Source organism: Puma concolor, chromosome A2 (genome assembly GCF_028749965.1).
Source record: "Puma concolor isolate L17-30 chromosome A2, mPumCon1.1.hap2, whole genome shotgun sequence".
Classification (NCBI taxonomy): Eukaryota; Metazoa; Chordata; class Mammalia; order Carnivora; family Felidae; genus Puma; species Puma concolor.
In genome coordinates, this window is record NC_141668.1 from 145,350,271 (window position 1) to 145,371,559 (window position 21,289).

Below are 21,289 nucleotides of genomic sequence, written 5' to 3' on the forward strand. Positions count from 1 at the left end.
TTTTGCAGCAGAAATATTAATGAGTTTGATCACTAAGGCTGCCCCAGACTCTTCTGGGTATTATATATAATCTACCTTAAATGCCCTGCTTTAGCTTTCTAAAATTCAAAAAACATTGATTCCAAAATACATCCGGCCCCTAGGGTCTCAGATAAAGGACCAAGGACTTAGATATACTGTAACATTTAGTCCACCAGACCCTGGGCTTCATAAGCATAGCTTCATTAATCCTCAATTGTAGAGCAGGCAGCATTTTATATTCCCATTTTACAGATTAGGAAAGTGAAGCACAGAGAGGTTAAGGAACATAACCTTCCTCCCAAGAACTTAAAAGTCTGAAAGATAGGTTAAAGGCTTTCAAGAAGCCAAAGCTCAAACCAGGTCTGCAGCCTGGAAGCTCCTCCTACAACTCAGGCCAGTGGGCTGGTGGTGGACCTCCACCCTCACAGGACAGCTCTCCAACAATCCCACTTGACCAGCAAAATCTGCAACTCCTGGATGATGGTGAGCCCAGTCCTGGAAGCACCCTCTTCCAGGGATCCTGGAGACACTGGCCTGGACAGTTTTCCTTTGTCTTTACTACAGCTACATTGCCTCATTGTGTGATCTTGGGCAAGTCACATAACATCTCTGAGTCTCAGCCTTCTCAGTCATAAAGTTGAGAGCTGAGGAAACAATCTTATGTCATGCGGTTGTCGTGAACATACAGCAGGTTGTATGAGCGGTAAGCATGGTTGTTACCGGAGGGCCCCCTTACTTGCCCTGACCCCCTGTTCTCACAGCTTCACGCACTGAGCTCAGGACTCAAGGCCATGGCGTCAGACTTGTGCAGCTGGGGGACTGAGCTGTGCCGCAAAGCCTGCGGCGGCCATGGCTACTCGAAGCTGAGTGGCCTGCCCTCACTGGTCACCAGAGTGACAGCCGCCTGCACCTACGAGGGCGACAACACTGTGCTCTACCTGCAGATGGCCAGGTAAGGCCCCTGCGTGGGTTGAAGCAGCAGCCAATGTCCATGGTGGGAACGGACGCTGGGCAGGGCCATGCGGAGACCACCCAACCAACCCACGCAGTCTGGATCCCGCCCATCCAGAGCTTTAGGAAGGCTGGAGAAGAGTGCAGCTTTCCCTCACTTCACATTCTTCAGTGGCTCCCCACTGCTAGTGGGAAAATGCCACATTGCCCACCCCCATCTCCACTCCCCCCACCTCCCTTCCCCAGCTGGCCAAGTTTCCTCTTTCCCAGCATGGGCTTCACGAACGCTCCCTTCCCTCGCCGGAATACTCTGGCCTGGCCTGGCCTGCTGGGCCTGCTGCTGTAAGCGGCTCATTCTGCAGCTCGCTGCTTAGATGCCCGCCCTGGCGCTCCCACTCAACACCATCCGAGTGGAGTGTCTCTTCTCCGTGAGCCAGAGCTCCTGGGGCCTTGCCCACCAACTGTCCTCAGGCTTAGCACAGGGCCTGCTCACGGAGGCTCCCACCTGAGAGGCAGGAAGGGACCCAGGATTCGCAACCGACAAGTGGTGGCTTCTGTTCATTCTCTTCTGTCTGTGGGGGCTCGGACTGACCAGGCCTTTCACATTTATCTATCCTCGGGTGACTCAACAGGGCACATGTTTCCCCATGCAAGGAGAAAGGGCTTGCTAGCAAATAGGCTATATAATATTCTTGAAAAAATTTATCATATGTAGTATTATGGTGCTTTTTTTTTTTTAATTATAAGGGGGATACAGTATCATGTGTTAGAAATTCTGTGTCCCACATTATAAAAGCAATACAAATATTTTCTCACTTGTCACAAACCTTCTATCAGGTGAGTATTATTATCCCCATTTAAATATGGAGACACTGAGGCCAAGGGAGGTGAAGTAACTTCCACAAGCATCACAGAGGTCTCAACAGAGCTGCCTGGGAATCCAGGATTGGCTGAGCCCAGAGCCTATAAGCACTGGATCATCACAGGAAAGAAGCCAAGAGTCACCTGTAATTCTCCCACTCGTGTTAGCCTTCTTACACCTATCCTTTCTCAAGTAAGAAAATTTAACCTCTGCTGCCACTGTACAATTCAGCATAAATCCCCAAATCACAAGATCCTAACCAGAAGAATAAATTCTGTTTGCTCAGATACCAGAAGGGTTTCAGTTCAGGATCTGAGTGTCTACCCAGCTCTGCAGTTCCAGCCTCCTTTCACTGTGGAAGAAACCACAGTCTCCGGGTGCATGGCCCTGAGGGCCTCACAGCTGGGGAGGTGGGGGGGGGGGGAGGGCTTTGGGGTGAGGATAACCATCAGGAGGGACCAGGCAAGAAACTGCATGGTCCTGGTTCTCCTATAGGGAGTGTAAGAGTGCGTGTTTTTGGAGATAGGGGCGCTGGTCTATCCCACAGGGCTCCCGCTGCTCACTGGCTCCCACCCCCACCCCACCCCCAGGTTTCTGGAGAAAAACTACCTGCAAGCTCAGGCATCCCAAGACTCCACATCGCAGAGATCTCTCCCTCAGTCTGTTGCGTACCTGACTGCACCTGACCTGGCCAGGTGCCCAGCCCAGAAAGCAGCTGACTTCCTCCACCCACAACTCTACACCACGGCCTGGGCACACGTGGCAGCCAGGTGAGCAAGAAATTGGCCATTCCACTTGGGGACGGGCTCCTTCCTACACTAAGGCCTTTGGGATGGGATGGGTGAGCATTCGTGCATACTCCTCTGAAAAGCACCCCCTTCCCCAACCTCAGTCCTCTCAGTTCCTGCCACCGTGGGCAGAGAAGGGGAAGTCACATCCATCAGCCACCATCACTTCCCCATCCTCATTGAGCTAGTAGGACATCACCCCTCTGGCCAGTGCAAGGAACTTTTTATATCTATAGGTTTTTACTGTGATTTGCAATGCAACGGATGTACCATGTGTAAGTACCACATCAGTATGTAAATACCAACAAATAAATAAAAGTAAACACCAATATTCATAGAGGCCTTAATACCCCAACCTGTGGTTCCCAGGATAGTTAATAATTGTTTCAAAATCACGAGCAACTCTGGACATTCATTTATTTATTCCACAAATATTAAATTCCTACAATGTGCTAGGCACTATTCTAGGTACTACAGATTAGTAAACCAGTCAAGAAAAGCCTAAGCCTCACAGATCTAATATTTTAGTTAGGGGAGGTAGAGAGTGCAAAATAAGGCTGCTCAGGGTAATTAAAATGCCATTATACTGACTTTTGCTTGGACCTCAATGTGACATCTGTTTATCTATTCCCTGACAAGAAAAAAAATAAATATTGCTTAATAAACAGTTTGCTTTGCATACAAATTCCAAGGATCATGAGCGGATGGTCAGGAAATAGAAAATAAAAGGAAAAGGTTAAGTAAATGGCAAATGACCAATTTAGTGGTTTGGAGAACAAGGATTTGTTTGGTTTTCTTTTCTTGCCTTTTAAGTTTCCTTAGGAAGAACCTAAAACAGACTGGGTGACTGACAGGCCTCACTAGCCTTTACAGGAAAACCACTGTCTTTGCTCAGCCACAGAAGTTACTGGTATCAGGATGGTGTCTGCATTACAAAGGAGGGTCAGTGCCTGCCCTAGAGTGCTCAGGCTTTACAGGTCAGAGGTTAAGCTGCTAGTTATGTGACTCTGGACCAGTTAGTTACTAGTTATGTGACCCTGGACCAGTTAGTTAACCAGTTTGGGACTCAGTTTTCCCCACTGTAAATTGGGAATGCCTACCCTTAAAAGGGTTCAAGAGAGGGGCACCTGGATGGCTCAGTTGGTTAAGCGTCTGACTCTCGGTTTCAGCTCAGGCTTGGGTCATTATCTCATGATTCACGAGTTGGAGCCTATTTGGGATTCTCTCTCTCTTCCTTTCTCTGCCCCTCCCCTGCTCAAGCTCTCTCTCTCCAAATAAATATTCAAAAAAAATTTTTAAGAGTTAAAGAGATAATGTGTAGCATTTAGCCTTGTAACACAAATAGTCAATAAATGGGAATTACTGTATTTCTACTTCTGAGGGACCCCAGGCAGCCTGAGACCAAACTCCACCAGTCCCTTTCCCACTCAGTCAGGAAGCTGAACCTTTTTTTCTTTGGCCTTCAGGCTCATAAAGGACTCAGTGCATCACTTGCAGACTCTGATGCAGTCCGGGGCTGACAGGTATGAGGCATGGAACCAGACCACTGTCATGCACGTCCAGGCTGCTAAGGTGAGCTGCCCATCAGCTGAAGCTCCAACTGAAAGGGGCCTATTTGGTTTCCCCAGCAGGCCACCATGCTGAGAAAATCTGAGCTCTGCCATTATTCCCCAGCCCTGCTCAGTGGCTGCCCTCATTTCACTTCCAAGGCTTTCGTGCAGGGTATTTTAATTAAAGGACTTAACTCCAAAGCAATCTTGCTGACAGCTCTTAGGGAAAAAAAAAATGTAATGAGGCAGTGTTATTGGATTTGCTTCAGGTTGTTCAAATATTTCCTCCCAGATAGAAAAGCAGGTTAAGTCTCCCCTTAGCCCCACAGGCAATCCTTAGATGTCTGTTTCAATTTCTACTATGTTTTGTGTTTGTGCATAATTCACATTCAGTCAGCAAATATTGGACCACCCCCTCAACACCAGGCATCGGGCTGGGCACTGTGAGACACAGGCTGCCACAGGATCCCAGAGATGTACGTCTCTACCCAGCTTGAGGACCACAAAGTCTTCCCAGAAGTGGCATGTAGGCCAAGACTTCCAGGATGAGCTGAAATTAGCCAGCCAAAGGGTAGAGGCTCTGGTTTTGGAAACGAAGATTTCCTGGCAAAGGGAACAGCAGGTGAAGAAGGAAGAGGCAAGAAAAGGCATGGTGCTTGAGAAAATACAGATCCTCAAGGAGGAGCTACAGGAGGAAGCCTGAAAGCAGAAGAGGAAGGCAGGTTGGGGAGGAGAAAAGATAGGCTAGGCCTGGGACCTTCTGCATCACTGCAAGAAGTTTAGTTTTGTTTTCATTGCAATGAAGTTTGGTTTTGTTTTCATTGCAATGGGACATCTTTGCAGACTTTGTATCAGGGGAGTGAGGTGATGAGAGTTTCATCGTAGAAGAGTCATGCAGGCTGCCTAGGGAGCAATGGGGGCCAGTCAGGAGCAGGCAGCAGCAGTCTGGGCAAGGACTGAGGGTGGTCCCAACCATGAACCTGGCAGAGGGCATGGAGAAAAGTGAGTGGATGCAGGCATATTAAGAGCACAGAAGTAAGGAACAAGTCTCAGAGAGTAATGGGTGAGAAAGAGCTCGAGCTTAGGCAGCTGGCACTCTGACCCTACCTACAGCTGGAAAACCATGGTGAACACTTCAATCCTCAGGCATCAGGCCCAGGAAATGGCAGGAAAGCCCAAAGAAGTGTTTGGTAGCAGCCCTCAAGCGGCAGGCTGGGCATGAGCGCCACCTGGTGACCCACCACCCCTCCCACATCAGCTGGTGCTGGTATTAACTCTGCCACCATCCACTGGGCTGTGTCCACCGCAGGGGCACTCCCTGCTATGCTAAATGTCCTATTAACACAGAGGAGGGTGAGCCGAGGTTGTGCTTTCATCAGACTACCAAAAAAGGAACCACAGCTGCCCATTATTCATCCATTTTCCAAACCTATGCCCTGCCTTCCAAAGGACCAGACAATGCGTGCCAGGGTTAACTCATTTAACACACACAACCCTAGGGGTGAGAGCAGCATAATCTCCATTTTAAGGATGAGGAAACAGAACTAAAAGGAATGAAGTCCCAGAGGTAGGAAATAGTTATGATGCTTTGCTTTGCTTTCTTTTCCCTCATGGATGCAAGCCGTGTCCCCAGAGAGCCACTGTGTGTGAGGGAGGGAGGTGATCCCCAAGTTTTAGGGGCACCAAGCTCAGCCAGTCTAGAGGAGAAGAGCAAGTCCCTTCTCCCCCAGCCATTGTAAGCTGAAGAAAAGTGGCTTCCTGGGGAGATGGTGCCCAAGATAAATCTCCAAAGTCATAATGGGCAGAGAAATCTGCAATGTCTGAGCTTCGTGCTTTGGAAGAACCACGTACTCTGCAGGAACCTTAAGCACCCACCGGGTCCCATCTAGAAACCAGAAATATGCAGGTAGAGAGTGACAACAACACAAGGGGACTGGGGACAGTGGCAGAGTGGTGGACAAGGAACAAGCCCTGGCCTAAATTCTGTAGGAGTTTCCTCTCTATGTGACTGACCCCTGGTTGTCCTTCCTTTTCTGGCCTGTAACTTCCCAGTATGTAAAACAAAGGGGCATCGACAGGAACTTTAAGCTCTGATGGATGGGCTCTCACCCTATAATCTGAGACCCTGCCTCGGAGAGATGTCAGTCCCTAGCACCACTGGAGCAAATGCTGGTACCCACTATAATCCAGCCTCGGTCTCTAATGGCTTTGGCAACACAGCGTAGTAGTTAAGAGCACAGACTCTTAACCGGGAGGTGGACTATTCTGATATGGATCTCGTTGCTACCACTTACTAGCCATGTGACCTTGGGCGAGGAATTTAATCTTTCAGTGCCTCAGTCTCATCTGCAAAATGGAGCTCATAACAGTACCTACCTTTTATAATGATTATGAAGATTAAATGAGTTAATACATGTAAAATTAAAGATGCACCTGGCAATGCAACACATCCCACCCCCTCACCCAAATTAGGCAGGATGCAAGATTTAAACCAACATATACAAAAAGTAAATAAAGTTCACTGTGTTCAGAGCATGGTGCCAAAGTGGGGTTCACCCTGTCACAGAAGCAGAGGCCAGGGCCCTCAGGCAGTTCTTTTTTGATCACTGCACTCCACAACCCATGGTCCTGAGAAATTAAGGATGTGGCCCCCAGCTTAGAACAGGGGAGCAGGGTCTATCCGGTTTGAGCACGGAGGGCTGTCTGACTCCACAGAGGCAGCAGAGCACATCTGTCCCTCTTCTACCTCCAAATATTGCAAACTCTGCGTGCCTGTGACGACACCAGGTCCAGGTGGCAAAGTGGTGGCGTTCGCACCCGTGCAGAGGCTCCGTGGGAAAGGCAGATCCCTCCCAAAGTGAGAGACCTGATGGGGTCACTTCCCTGTGGAAGACTCTGGTGGTTCTCTGACCCCCACAAAATGAAACCCCAACTGATGTGATTTGATGCAGGCTTCAAGAGCAAACGGTCAAGAAGGAATTCTTTCTTGAGACGTTTTCGGTGCAAAAAAAGGTAGTTTTGTTAAAGCACGGGGACAGGACCCACGGGTTGAAAGAGCTGCCGTGGGGTTGTAAGGAGCAAGTGATTATATACTTTTAAGCTGGGAGGGGTAGACACAAAGGAAGTCTCTGAAAGGATTTTCATAAGTTACAGGATCCTGAAGACCCGGCTGTTGTCAAGCTAAGGCTTTTTCCTCTAGTAAGGTATTAACATTAAGGCAGTTGGAAGTTCCTGGAGGAATGTCACATTCGGCCTGTCTCAAGTACTTGTCAATGGGCTGCAACTTATAAGGAAATTTAATTTCATCTACATTTCTTTTGCATTTGTTCTCCACATCACCAACCATGTCATTCACGGCCCTTTACTGACCCAGGTCCTGGGTGGCCCATGTGCAAAGGAAATCCCCCCTGACTCAAATGGCCTTTCCCATTCTTTGTTCCCCTGAGTAAATTTCTTTGAACCCTCAAGACAGTCTAAGCCTAGCTACTTAAGGCCTTACTGGGAAGCTATCCGGATATCTGCATTTTGACAAGATCACCAGCTAATCTGTCTATACATAAAGATTTGAGAAGAATTTAATATGCTCTCCTTTCCTCCCTACCCACCTGCCCCCATGGAATTCATATACCTCACCTGATAACTATGGTGTGATTTGTCTTGGAGAGAAGTGGAATATTCAAAATACCTAACAACTGGTAGGGCAGGGGCAAGGGCCAGTCAGAAAGCACTTCAGGCCTAATGGAGGCAGAGGCCTGAAAGTCTCCTGCTGGGCCAGGCATTCATCCTTTATTTGCTGAGCTGTGGGGAGGAGGAAGTCCCAGGGAAGGATCCTGGCTGACCCAAGGGGCTCTCACAGGGTTGAGGGCAGTGGTCACTTACCAACTGGTACCAAAAGTTTTACGCTTTTTATGTAAGCTCTGTGCCCAATGTGGGGCTTGAAACTATGACCCTGAAATCAAGAGTCATATGCTCCACCGACTGAGCCAGCCAGGAGCCTGAAAGTCTTATTTTAACCAGTGACAAAGCAAGACTGTTGGATATGGGCTAAATAACAGCCCTGCTTACCTCACAGAGTTTACTCTCTAGCTGGGATAAATTTTGTGTCTATCTTGAGCCTCTACTTTCTCTCCTCCACAACGTACACAAGCACATATATACACACACACACCACTGCCTTGAACATGGCAAACAATAAACAGCTGTTTTCTCAAGAAGAGTGGTACTGTCCTCCACTGTCTCCAGGCCAGCCTCCAATACCCCTGTATTCTTTCTACTTTTCAAATCTATTTGAAATTTCCCCCAAACAAAATAAGGAAGCTAAGGGCCGAGCTCCAGAGCCCACAAGCCCCCAACATAGGCACACGCCTGCGTGCGCATGCACACACACACACCATCAAAAAGGCTCAGTCAGACCCACAGCCAGGAGAAAAGGCAGCTGCCAGCCCGCTGGGAAACACATGGCCACAGGGGGCTTATTCCAGCAGTCTTCCTAAGCTTCCAGGACTTCTGAGGTCAGAAATGAGAAGCTAATGTATCTTTGTGTCTTTTAGGCACACTGCCATTATGTCAGTGTAAAGAATTTTACAGAAACTCTGGACAAACTAGAAAATGAACCAGCAATTCAGCAGGTGCTCAAACGCCTCTGTGACCTCTATGCTTTACATGGCATCCTGACAAACTCGGGTGACTTTCTTCACGATGGCTTCCTATCTGGGGCCCAAGTGGATGCGGTGAGAACAGCCTACCTGGATCTGCTCCCCCTCATCCGGTAAGTGGCTGGCCCTCAAACCATGGTGAGCTTCAGAGACTAGCCCCAGACCCTTTGTTCACTTCAAACTCCAAAATCTTCAGCTCCAAAATCTTGCTAAGTGGGGTCTGGCAAAAGCAGCAAACCACTCTGGAGAGGTTTACACTCTAGCATGATTACATCAACATAAAGCATTATGGATTAGTGAAAGAAAAAAAATTAGAAATAAAAATGCTTAAAAACAAATTATCTCACTATCTCAATTGAACTCTTCAACACTGTAAAGGAAATAGGAATAGTATCTAAAGGAAGCATACCACATATTCATAATATGTAAACTTTAATGAGTCTGAATCATGACTAACATTTAAGGAACATTTATGTGTGCCAGGCATTATGCCAAAAGCTTTCACATACATCATCTCATTTAGTCCTTATAGCCTTTTGAAACAAATACTGTTAATCTCCCTATTTTACTGGGGAGGAAATTCAGGCTGAGGGGAGTTAGGTAACTTGCCCAGGGTCTCACAGTCAGCCAGGGAGGAGCCAGATACAATCTGGGGCCTGTCTGACCCCAGAGTATGCGCTCTCAACTGTATGAAAGTTAAGGTGGGGCTACTGTTTATTTCAAACGCATCCTGGTCTTTGTTGAATGTGTTTAAGCGAGTTCCTACTAAATTGACTAAACTTATTTTAATCCTTCCTCAGCTCCAAGGTGAGATTTTTTTTTTAAACTCAGCAATTCATACACTGATTCATAAAACAATAATACAAATAGTTCTTAAATGCAACATAATGCAGTGTAGTTTAGGGTCATGACATATTAATGCAATACTTTCATTCTGTTACATTATATATAATCTAAATGATCACTTTAAAAACATTGAAACCAAAACCCCAACCTGAACAGAGCACTGGAAGAAAGAAATTAAAATAATACAGAGCAGTTACCACTGTCCTTAAGTGAAAAATGGGCTGCCTTGAGAATGCAACCTTTTCTGAGGAAATATGATGCCGTTTTATATGGGGTGGTATAGTGTGTGTGTGTGTGTGTGTGTGTGTGTGTGTGTGTGACTCTTACCCTACGACCTCCAATAGCTCACATAATCTACAAGACTAAGATAATAAAAAGGAAAAAGATTTGAAATTTAAAAAATAAGCTACTCATGACAAAGTTTAAAAAAAAAGACTAGATCAAATTAGTTTTATTTCTAACAACATGCAACATGTTACAAACCATTTATGGCTTCACATAAGCACCTAACAGATACTTGGCAGTCGGTAAATGTTCAATTAAATCATCAAAACTGTCAAAAATACATTTTATAGAATTATATCCCAGGTATTAAACTTTCCCTAATGTACAGACTCCAGTGGTGGGAACCACTAATAGCAGAACTGAGTATTGCACAGTTCAGCCCAAGTGTATCTAATCTGGAAATGCTTGGCATTTTTTTTAATAGTTTACTTATTTTGTGAGAGAAAGCATGAGTGGGGCAGGGGCAGAGAGAGAAGAAAAGAGAGAATCCCAAGCTGACTCCATGCTCAGCTCAGAGCCCGACGAGGGGCTAGAACCCAACCATGAGATCATGGCCTGAGCCAAAATCGAGAGTTGGATGCTAAAACAACTGAACCGCCCAGGAGCCCAGGAAATGCTCAGCATTTAAAGTACATGAAGACAATAATATTCTAGCCCTGATTGGCAGTGATGATGAAACACAAAAGATCACCTTAACACTTCATAAGCATGATTGTTCTTAACCTGCAACGGCATTTCTAAGTGCTTGCCTTGGTGCCAAAGACTTACAACTTAGGACAAGACCAGCAGCACTGACACAAATAGGCAACTTATGCGTGCACTGAACCCACAAACTGATTTACTCACATATGTACTTAAGTAATCTTCCTATTATTGCAAGGTTGTCAGGTATGTTACAGACTCCATGCTTACAAAAGTTCTGTGTCACAATTCTCTGCCTGATTACTTAGTATCAACCTCTGATTTCTGAGATGACAAATAAAGGATGGCACACTATTCCATGTGATGCTAAGAACCAGCTCTGTGTGCAATGGTACTTAGCTGACCCAGTTTATAGTTGTTTAAGAGGTCGTAAGGTCGTAAAATCTCAGTTGGGGGACATTCAGGTGAAGATGGCACGTTGAACATATGCATTTACTTTTGTTCTCCTGAAACCCAACAAAACACCAGCAAAGGGATTAAAACTTTTAAAAAGGTATAGACCCACAAAAAGAAAGAAAACAGGAAAGGAAACCTAAATATAAGAAAGTAAATGGACAGTGATTTAGCAGACCTGGGGAAACTGGATCATAAATCAGAAGTGGGAAACAAGTTATACCAAAGAACCCCAAGAACTAGTAGCGCTGTGTACCTCTGGCAATGGGGATGAAGGTAAGACCCACAGGATGGGCTGGAAGTCTGTTTCAGAAGGCTCTGAACCCTCAGTTCCCCTCCTTCTCTGTGAGTGGTTTTGAGCCTTTTCCTTGACCTCACCCTGGCAGAAGGGTACATAGAGGGTCTGTGGGCCAGGGAACATTAGGCATAGGTGAGAATGAGGCTACCCTTCAGAAAACAGCAGCCTGAACAAATGTTTGTAGGCCCCGTGCTAACAGCCCCCTCCCCCAGCCGTCTTTTCCCTGGTTCCCAGAAAGCTGGCAGCCAGGCGCGTGGCCTACAGGAAGATGATAGCACACTCCTTCTCTGGAGAATCTGACAAGCCCAAAGGAGAGAGAGCCAGACACTGACCCCACGGTCCCCCAATTCACCCCATAGAGAATCCCACATATCTACAAGCACACCCAGACTTCTAAGCAGCTAGCTAATGCCCCACTCTTAGCTATGGTCAGACACTCAGGGATCACCAGACACCTGCGGGAAGCCCCTGACATAAAACAGAGCCCAAACAAGCAAGAACGAAATAACTTGGAGGGTAGAAAAGAATCTTCTGGGAGAAGGACTTTTTTTTAAAAGATAAGTAATATCCTCAAAGAGTTAAGAGGGAATATTCCAACCACAAGCCAAGAATGTCATTTCTTAAAAAGTAATATTCAGGGGGCGCCTGGGTGGTTCAGTCGGTTGACTGTCTGACTTCGGCTCAAGTCATGATCTCACAGTTTGTGAGTTTGAGCCCCACTTTGGGCTCTGGGCTGACAGCTCAGAGCCTGGAGCCTGCTTCAGATTCTGCGTCTCCCTCTTTCTCTGCCCCACCCCCGCTCACACTCTGTCTCTCTCTCTCTCTCTCTCTCTCTCTCTCTCAAAAATAAATAAAACACACACAAAAAAAATTTTACATGATAGTGGAAATGAAAAAAATCAATTGAAGGATTGGAAAATAAAGTTGCATAAATTGCACAGAAAAGAAAGCAAAAAGACAAAAAGATAGAAATTAGGAAAAAACATTAAAATAGTAAGAAGACTGATCCTAACTGTCCATTATCTAAAAAACAGATCTAGAAAGAGCAGACAGAGAAAACAGAAGGGAACAAGCCATTAATTAAATAATTCAAGAAAATACTCTTCAAATGAAGGTAATGAGTTTCAGACTGAAAAGGCCACAAATGCTTGTAGACTAGAGGAGACAAACACAGACAGAAAACATAAGTCAAACAGTATGCAAAATGGTACTGCTAAGAAAAGGAAAGCAGGGAAGGGGATCAGGAATGCTGGGGGTGCAGTGGGAGGGACAGTGGTTTTAAGTAAGTCAGAGAAGGCCTCCCAGAGAGGGTGATGTTGGAGGAAAGATCTCAAGTGGAGGGGAGGTGAGATGAGCCATGGGCTGGGGGCGGGCAGGGGGGAAGCACTCCAGGCAGAGAAGTACAAATGTTGAAGGCCAGAGCATGCCTGGCACATCCATCCAGAGAACAGAGAAGAGGCCACAGAGGCTGGAGCCATGTGACTAGGTGGAGAGTGAGGGCAGAGGGCAGAGAGGTAGGGTGTACTGGGGCGGGGGGTGGGGGGTACGATGGGGGTAGGGATCATCACAAAGACTTAAGACTTTGGCTTTTACTTTGTGTGAGAAGGGGACGGGTTTTCAACATAGCATAAGACACAGTCTGAAGTCATCTGATGTATTTTTCTAAAGGATCACTCCAGTTGCGACAGTAAGGAACTGGGCAGGGGAAGAATAAAAAGCAAGGAGCCCAGCTAGGAGGCTACCTCAATAATCCAAGTGAAAGATGACGATGGGTTAGACTGGGTGCCAGCACTGGAGGTGGTGGGAGGTGACTAAAGTTTGGATATATTTGGAAGATAGAATAGGATTTGCTAACAGATTAGGTACAGGATGTATGCGACAGAGAGGAGCTCAGGTTTTTGGCCAGAGTAGCTATTTACTATAAATGTGCCAGGTTTGGGCAGGATGCACAGGAAAAGCTGTAAAAAATCAGGAGTTTGGCTCTTTATTTTTTTAAGTTTTATTTATTTAAATAATCTTTACACCGGGGCGCCTGGGTGGCGCAGTCGGTTAAGCGTCCGACTTCACCCAGGTCACGATCTCGCAGTCCGTGAGTTCAAGCCCCGCGTCGGGCTCTGGGCTGATGGCTCAGAGCCTGGAGCCTGTTTCCGATTCTGTGTCTCCCTCTCTCTCTGCCCCTCCCCCGTTCATGCTCTGTCTCTCTCTGTCCCAAAAATAATAAATAAACGTTAAAAAAAAAAAATTAAAAAAAATAAATAATCTTTACACCAAGCATGGGGTTCAAACTCACAACGCTGAGATCAAGAATCACACACTCTATTGACTGAGCCAGCCAGGTGCCCCAGGGGTTTGGTTTTGAACATGTTAAGTTTGAAGAGCCTGTTAGAAATTAAGGAAGATGTTAAAATGCAGGTTAAGTGAGACTGGAGAGATCAATTTGGAAGTCATTAGCACATGGCTGGTATTTAAAGCCATGAGGATATCCCATGGAGTGACTGGATACAGAGAAGAGGCTGGAGTACTGAGTCTTGGGACCCTCCAAAGATGAAGAAGAGGAGGCCCTGACAAGAACTATGGAACCTGAACAGATCCAGTCTACAAGAACAGGTGGAGAAGAAATAGCAAAGCATAAACAAGTACAACACTTTTAAGGAGCTTTATCATAAAGGGGAGTCAAGATCTGGAATAGATGATGGAGAAGGAAACAGACTCAAGCTTGTTGTTAAGATGGGGGATAGCACACCATGTTCACATGCGAAAACGATTCAGTAGAGATGGGGACTTTGACATTGTAAGGCAAAGGCAAGAGAATTTCTAGAACATCGTTTTCTGGTAGGCAAGAGCAGAAGGCATCTACTGGACAGAGAGGGACTGGCAAGAGCTGGGAGCCAGAACTGCATACCTGTGCTAAAAATAGAGAAAGAACCATACCTCTAGGTGCACAGGTGAGAATTTGTGGATGTGCTCTTACTGCTTCCATTTTATCAGTGAAATGGGACGAAGAGCCATCGAAAAGAGAGAGATAGGGAGGCAGGTGGCATGGATTTAAGGATTAGAGAGAAGGTGTGAAATAATCCCCGAAGAGAATAAAAGAGTACAGGAACGAGAGCAATGTCATAGGATTGCTAGGCAGCCGGAAGGGCCCACTTGAGCCCGTTACACCGGTCGGTACTGGTTTCCGGTCGGCCATATAGAGCCACAAAGGTGATGTCACACAGTCAGTGAAAAATGTGGAATATATTTTTGAGGAAGTGAATATAAAAGACCATGGAATTTCAGCTGAATAAGAAAGGAAGGGAGACCACCAGAAGGATGAGCGACATTAAGTAAGTGGCAGGTGCCAGTAAGGTCAAGGAAGTACAAACAGCCCTAAATGAAAATCACCTCACAGCGATGATGAAGGGTCATCCAGAGAGGATTAAAATAGGTAGGTACAGTATCCCAGTCATCTCAAATGCTTTGCAAAAGGAGGGCTAGGGAAGAGTATAAAAAATCGCATGTTATGCTTTCTACCCTTTGTTAAAAAAGAAAGAGAAGTATGTGAACAATTTTTTAAAATATTTCATTCAGGGGCACCTGGGTGGCTCAATCCGTTGGGCAACTGGAGTCTTGATTTCAGCTCAGGCCGTGATCTCACCATGGGTGAGATGGAGCCCTGTATTGGGCTCAGTGCTGCCGGGGCAGAGCCTGCTTGGGATTCCCTCTCTCCTTCTCTTTGCCCCTCCCCTGCAAGCATGCATGCTCTCTAAAAAATAAGTAAATAAACTTAAAAAAAAAAAAAAAAAAAAAAAGGTTAAAAAATATTTCATTCAATAGGCTAAAATAAAGCACATTTTGTTGCTTGAAAAAAGAAAAAAAGGGGGGTTGCCTGGAAGACTCAGTCAGTTAAGTCAGTTGAGCATCTGACTCTTAAATTCGGCTCAGGTCATCATCCCACAGTGGTGAGATCAAGCCCCAAATGGGGCTCCAAGCTGAGTGTAGAGTTGCTTGGGATCTTCTCGCCATCTCCTCTGCCCCTCCCCTGCTCACTCTCACTCTCTCTCTCTTTCTCTCTCAAAAATAAATAAATAATATAATATAATATAATCTTTAAAAAGCCCAGAAAATTAAAAAAAGGGTTATCAGAGTCAAAAGACTAGAGGGAGTAAGCTAAAAGAGCAGGGATGGTGAAAGGAATGCCATCTGCATCGCGGAGAAGGTACAGATGTTGCCGTCAAGTCTTGGGGTGGGATCCTGGTGGAGAATCACAAGGTGGGGCTGTAGAACAAGGTCAAAGGAGAAGATCCATGAACTGAGAAGCCACGTTTTAGAGGAACATTCAGGTAGACAATGAAATCACTAAGGATGATGAGTGTTGGAGAGAGAAATAGCAGGCCAGGAAGTAGATCCCTCTTAATAGGAGAGACATGGTGGGGACACAGCTCAACTGTGAGCAGGATACATAAAGTCACAATAATATGCAGACATATAGTCTTAACCATGTAAGTACCAAATGCAAGTCTGACCAGTATTTAAACTATATACTGGGAGCGGGAAGGCCAAGGGGAAGAAGCAGGAGAGAGCGGGGATGAGATAGGGGTGAAGGGAGGGGACTAAAAACATATCTTTTGTAATGCAGACTCAACAGACAATATCTAAAACTGAACAATCAAGAAGTAGCAATCCAAACAAGACATTTAGAGATATTCAAGTAAATACCAAAAATAGCAGCTAAAAGACCAAGACTGATTGCAGGGTGGAGGAAGTAGAGGTGGGACGGGGATATACTGATTTTAACTAACAAGCCTTGAAGACTACTAGACTCTTTATACTATGGTATATATAACTGATCAAAAATTAAAACGTTTAAAAAATTAAAGCTGAGTTGTTCAAAAGTGAATAATGATGCAACCTCTAATTAGGTGCTGTTATTCACCATCCCTGATTAATTAGATTCATAAGAGCAATCTAAAATACTCACAAACTCTTGTTTTCTCTCACAGGAAGGATGCCATCTTGTTAACTGATGCTTTTGACTTCACGGATCAGAGCTTAAACTCAGCACTTGGCTGTTACGATGGCAATGTCTATGAACGTCTATTCGAATGGGCTCAGAGGTCACCGACCAATACTCAGGTAGTTGAGTAGAACACATTATAAATTATTTAAGAGAGCAGAGAACAAGCAGTGAATACACTTCCATGTTTTCTCATTTTAATTGATTCCCATTAGGTTGGAAATTGCTTGGCATAGCACGTATGTTTAAAAGAGAATACATAAAAGAAACCAAGAGTAGGGATGTGGTCTGGCAGGAACTCTGAGTCTGGACTGCAATCAGCAAAATGCATTGCTCAGAATTTGGTAAAGGGAATTAGGAGGAAGGCCCAAGCTCTAAATCATGGCTTGACATACTCAAGAGCATATACACATAGTGGCAAACTAGCTTTTAAGTCACAAAAATAAGATAAATCATTGCAGTGATTTAGCCATCTTATTTTCAGCCTTTAACTCTGTTTTGTGGTGATAAAAATGGGTGATAGGAAACTTGGGGTGGGGAGATCGCTCTCACATCTGTCTGCTAGAGATGCCTCCTTCCTATCCATTCTGAGGAACACAATCCCAGGAACAAAGAAGGCTGCTGTACTGCCATCAGCAGCCCAGGAAAGCCATATAAACAATTACAAGGGTTATGGCAAAAAGATCCCCAGCTGTCTAAGAGAGAATACCAGAACTCTAGGTCATTAACAGAAAGGGAGGACTCATAAAATCCTAATAGTCTGGGGCCTGCGTCCCAGACTCTCTGCTGGAAGCCTCACTGGGAAAGGTTATGAATGTCAATGACTACAATAAGCAGAGTAAAGAAATAAACCCTATATTCAGAATTCAGTAACTAATACTTAATAGATTTGATACAGATGATCAAAATAATAGTCTATAGATACACAACAGATTATTTTAAGGTCTATGGTGCAAATATGTTTTCAGATAGTGAGGCTTACTTTTTTACCCCTTAGGTCAAATTTCAAAAAAGGTGTCTTACTTAACACCTTATAAAATTGGCAACTCTCAGGCTTTCATTCACACTTAGCATGGTGTTAGACTTGCTCTTTGCATTTTGCATCCTGTCATACCTCATGGCTTAATTTAACACGATTATCTAAAGTTGTAACAGAACTGGTTACCTCCAAGAGGCTTGTCAGATAGAAGGCCAATCAATCCATTTTGGTCATTCCCTGTCTCCAAGAAGGCATCCTTTTAACTCAACAATATAAAGACCTTACCTAAAGAACATATGATACATTTACTTCTTAATACAGTTAATCTACTTGTGCTGTGTTACTTTTTCTAATAATTACATCTCCCTACTTTCTAATATTTAAATCGTGTCATAAAACGACAGCAGTCCTCCTACTCCAGATTAGCTCCTGTGGTCTAAGGATAAGTGTATGCTCTTTGGTGCTCCGGAGAAAAACTGACTGCTGTAACACCTGTCAGCAAATGCTGACGTATCTAGCTCAAACCTGCTTAACTAGCAACACAAGGAAATATGCCACTTCTTCTGATTCCTCATCTTCACTAAAGAACATAGGGAGCGTTCTTATTTGTTTTACTTCCTTTCTAACCTTTATTTTAAAAGCATTTAATCTGGATACTATATGAGGGCAGGCTTACGTAAATGAGGGGCATGACTGGCCTACAGCATCAACAGATAAAACATTATGCACTTCATCCCATTCACTTTTCTCTTTTCCCTACCTCCTGCTACTTGACTGTGAACAGAATGGACTCTTCCTCTTCCTAACTCCAGGATCTAGCTCAGAGTAGACACTTTGCATTTATGGAATAAATGAACATAGTTTTATGACCCACACAGTAAGATGAAGGAACCTGCTGCACACACATTGCTGCAGACTCTGACCATCTTGGCTTACATCACCTTGCTACAAAGGTGACAGGTACAGCAACGTGGCTCTTCCATGCACAGCAATTTAGGAATGTGAGATTACAAATGACCTTGGGGAAATGTCTCCAGTTAGTTAAAATGAGTCAGTTGAATGCTAATATATATATATAATCTTATGTTACTGGCTCCTCAAGAGTCCACCAAAATAGCACTTTAAGGTATATTTTTCTAATCTGCTATAATTTTGAAGCTGCAGTAAGAGACATTTTTCCTCATCTGCACTAGTAGAAAATGGCACACTGCAGGTATTTCAAATACATTAAAACAACAACTACGTTGAACCTGCCTTGGAGACACAAAAGTACAAACAGGAATATATTTCACTGATATTTTCTACCAAAAGAAAAGTGCTATGCTAAGTTAAATGTCTTAGAACCATAAGACAGTCTCTCTTCTAGCTGGGGCAGGTTGAGTGTTGAGCTTTATCCCTAGACAGAATGATGCGCTCTCTCATGGTTCACTCTAGCCATGGTGTGTTATTTGGCTTTTTTTTTCCCCCCTAATCTGGATGCTATTTCAAGCCAGGTTCTCCAAAGTGAGCTACAAAAGGTTGTTCCTGCTCCGTACATGAACTCATATTTAAGCGATTCCCTATAGATACAAACAGTGCAGGAATCACTGGGGATATTTTCAAAACAAGAATCCTATTTCCCCCAATTATTCTGTTGTAAAAATGTGTCCAAGTAATTGCTAGATGCATTAAACATACTTACCGATTCATTCATTCAGTCATTCAACAAGTATTTGTTGAGCATATGCCACATGACAGAAACTATTCTTGGTACTAAGGCTACAGGGGAGAACAAAAAAGTCACAAACACCGTCTTCAATGAGGAGCTTAAAGTTTTTAGCCTAGACAAGCAAAAAAGTAAATAAACAATATAAAAGATGAAGCTAGAGCTGGGCAGGAAAGAATCAAGACATACATTAGAGGACAATGGGAGATAATGTGATCTGAGAGTACCTTGCCCACCTGGCTCCGCCTTCTGGCCCCTTGCTTTGTGGGTAAATGTTCAATTTCAAAGAACCTCAAAAAGTCAGGCATTTTATTTGTATTAAATTCCAAAAGCAAATGATAAGCTGTTTCTTAATTGGCCACCTGCATACAATTTAAAATCTGCATGAGAAAAGGAAGGATGCCCTTTGGAAAAAATGTTCCCCATATGTTCACACAAAATAGGTTTAAAAAATAATTTTTAAAATTAAGCATCTTATGTAATGTTACTTTTTTTAAATGAAAAACTTAATTTGAAGGTAAAAGTCATTAATCCTGACAGATATATCCTAACAATGCACTTTTTTCTACAAACAGGGGAACCCTGCCTATGAGAAATATTTAAGACCACTATTACAAAGTTCGAGAGCCAAGCTGTGAAATAATCAGCAGCATTCAAGAGGCACCACCATGTGATAATGGCACTATTTAATGGCATATATAGCATTAATGGCATATATAGCATTAAATTTTAAAGTATACTTCATATACACTTTATATATTTTCAAGTATGTATACATTTATATCTTTTTGGTTTTTTCAAGTAAGCTCTACGCCCAACACAGGGCTTGAAATCACGACCCCAAGATCAAGAGTCTGCCGTCTCAGCCAGCTAGGTGCCCAATAAAGTGTGTATTTTTTTAAAGAGAATCATTATCTTTTAGAGACATAGTCTGAAATGAATGAAACATCTGTGATTTACTTTAAGATAATCGATGGGAGGAAAAAAAAGAGCAAATAGTTGAAGATGATCAATGGGTACATGAATGTTTGCACTATTCTCTTTACTTCTGAATGTTTGAAATAAAAAATAGTAGCACTATCCATTGGTAGTTTCTATTTTGTTAAACACCAGGGTTTTAGGTCTTTAAAAAAACTCAATGAACTTATTAGTTATCACGTCAATAGCACACATTTATCTGAGGCTTAAAAGCACATAAACAATGTGTGCAAACACAATCCTCCGAAAGTGCCTAATACTCTAAATAAAATGTAGAGTCCTGAGAATACAACTAAATATCAGTTTTTGAAAATCAACTCTTTCACAGTGAAAACAACTTAAATTTTCCTCAGGGGAGCCTGGGTGGCTAAGTCAGTTAAGCTTCTGACTTTGGCTCAGGTCATGATCTCACAGTTCGTGAGTTCGAGCCCCATGTCAGGCTGTGCTGACAGCTGAGCCTGGAGCCTGCTTGGGATTCCGTGTCTCCCTCTCTCTCTGCCCCTCCCCCACTCACACTCTGTCTCTCTCAAAAATAAACATTAGAAAAAATTTTTAATTTCCCAAAAGAAGGTATCATTGTCTCAAATTACCCAAATATAATCAAACTACATTTTTCATGTTGTCCAAGTAAATAAAACAATCAAAATTAAATGCCACCAGACACATAAAATTGCAAAAAATCTCAGCTGGCTACTTTCTCTAATTTATTCATAAAAATAATCATTCAGTTGTTAATAATTAACAAATCTGAGAAATTTTATCAAAAACAAACTTCTCCCCAGTAAAATGGTCACAGAAGAAACCTCGTAAGTTTTAAACTTTTGAAATCCTGGAACAACTAATATTAATCCCATTTCTATATCTATTTTCAATTCAAATCATTGTCTTGCATTTACCTCAGCTAACTCAACAACACATAAGTGGCTGAATATGTTTTTTTAGGTAACCTCTAATCAGTTTGAAGTATGAGACAATTTTCTAAAAAGATAACCTCATCCTAGCACATTTACTGGAAACACAGCAACCTGCCAATAACATGAAGAGATATCAGACTGAAGACAGTTCAGCTGAAGATGGTGAAAAAGGGGTAATTATAGGTTTCTGGATGTTGGTCATTTGTCAAATCTTAAAATAAATTTTCAGAGAGACACGGGCAAAAATGGATATAGGTAAGTATTTTCATCCTCTTAGGGACAGAATCTCAGAATGTTCTCATAGAGGACGTAAGGAGGACCCTACTCAAGGGCACACAGCCTCAGAACTCCATACTTCCCCTAGAA

General features: G+C 43.8%; 1 protein-coding gene across 3 annotated transcripts in view; it reads left to right on the forward strand.

Annotated features, from left to right (window-relative positions):
• Nucleotides 1-20,111, forward strand: part of ACOX2 (acyl-CoA oxidase 2) — a 30,463-nt gene extending 10,352 nt beyond the window's left edge. For all 3 annotated transcript variants that reach the window (XM_025916143.2, XM_086697765.1, XM_086697766.1), the window contains 6 exons: nt 783-973; nt 2,425-2,604; nt 4,089-4,194; nt 8,723-8,940; nt 16,334-16,466; nt 19,607-20,111. In XM_025916143.2, the coding sequence (XP_025771928.1) occupies nt 783-973; nt 2,425-2,604; nt 4,089-4,194; nt 8,723-8,940; nt 16,334-16,466; nt 19,607-19,669 (891 nt within the window). In that variant the 3' untranslated portion in view covers nt 19,670-20,111. The remainder of the gene's footprint in view (nt 1-782; nt 974-2,424; nt 2,605-4,088; nt 4,195-8,722; nt 8,941-16,333; nt 16,467-19,606) is intronic.
• The last annotated feature ends 1,178 nt before the right edge of the window (nt 20,112-21,289 follow it).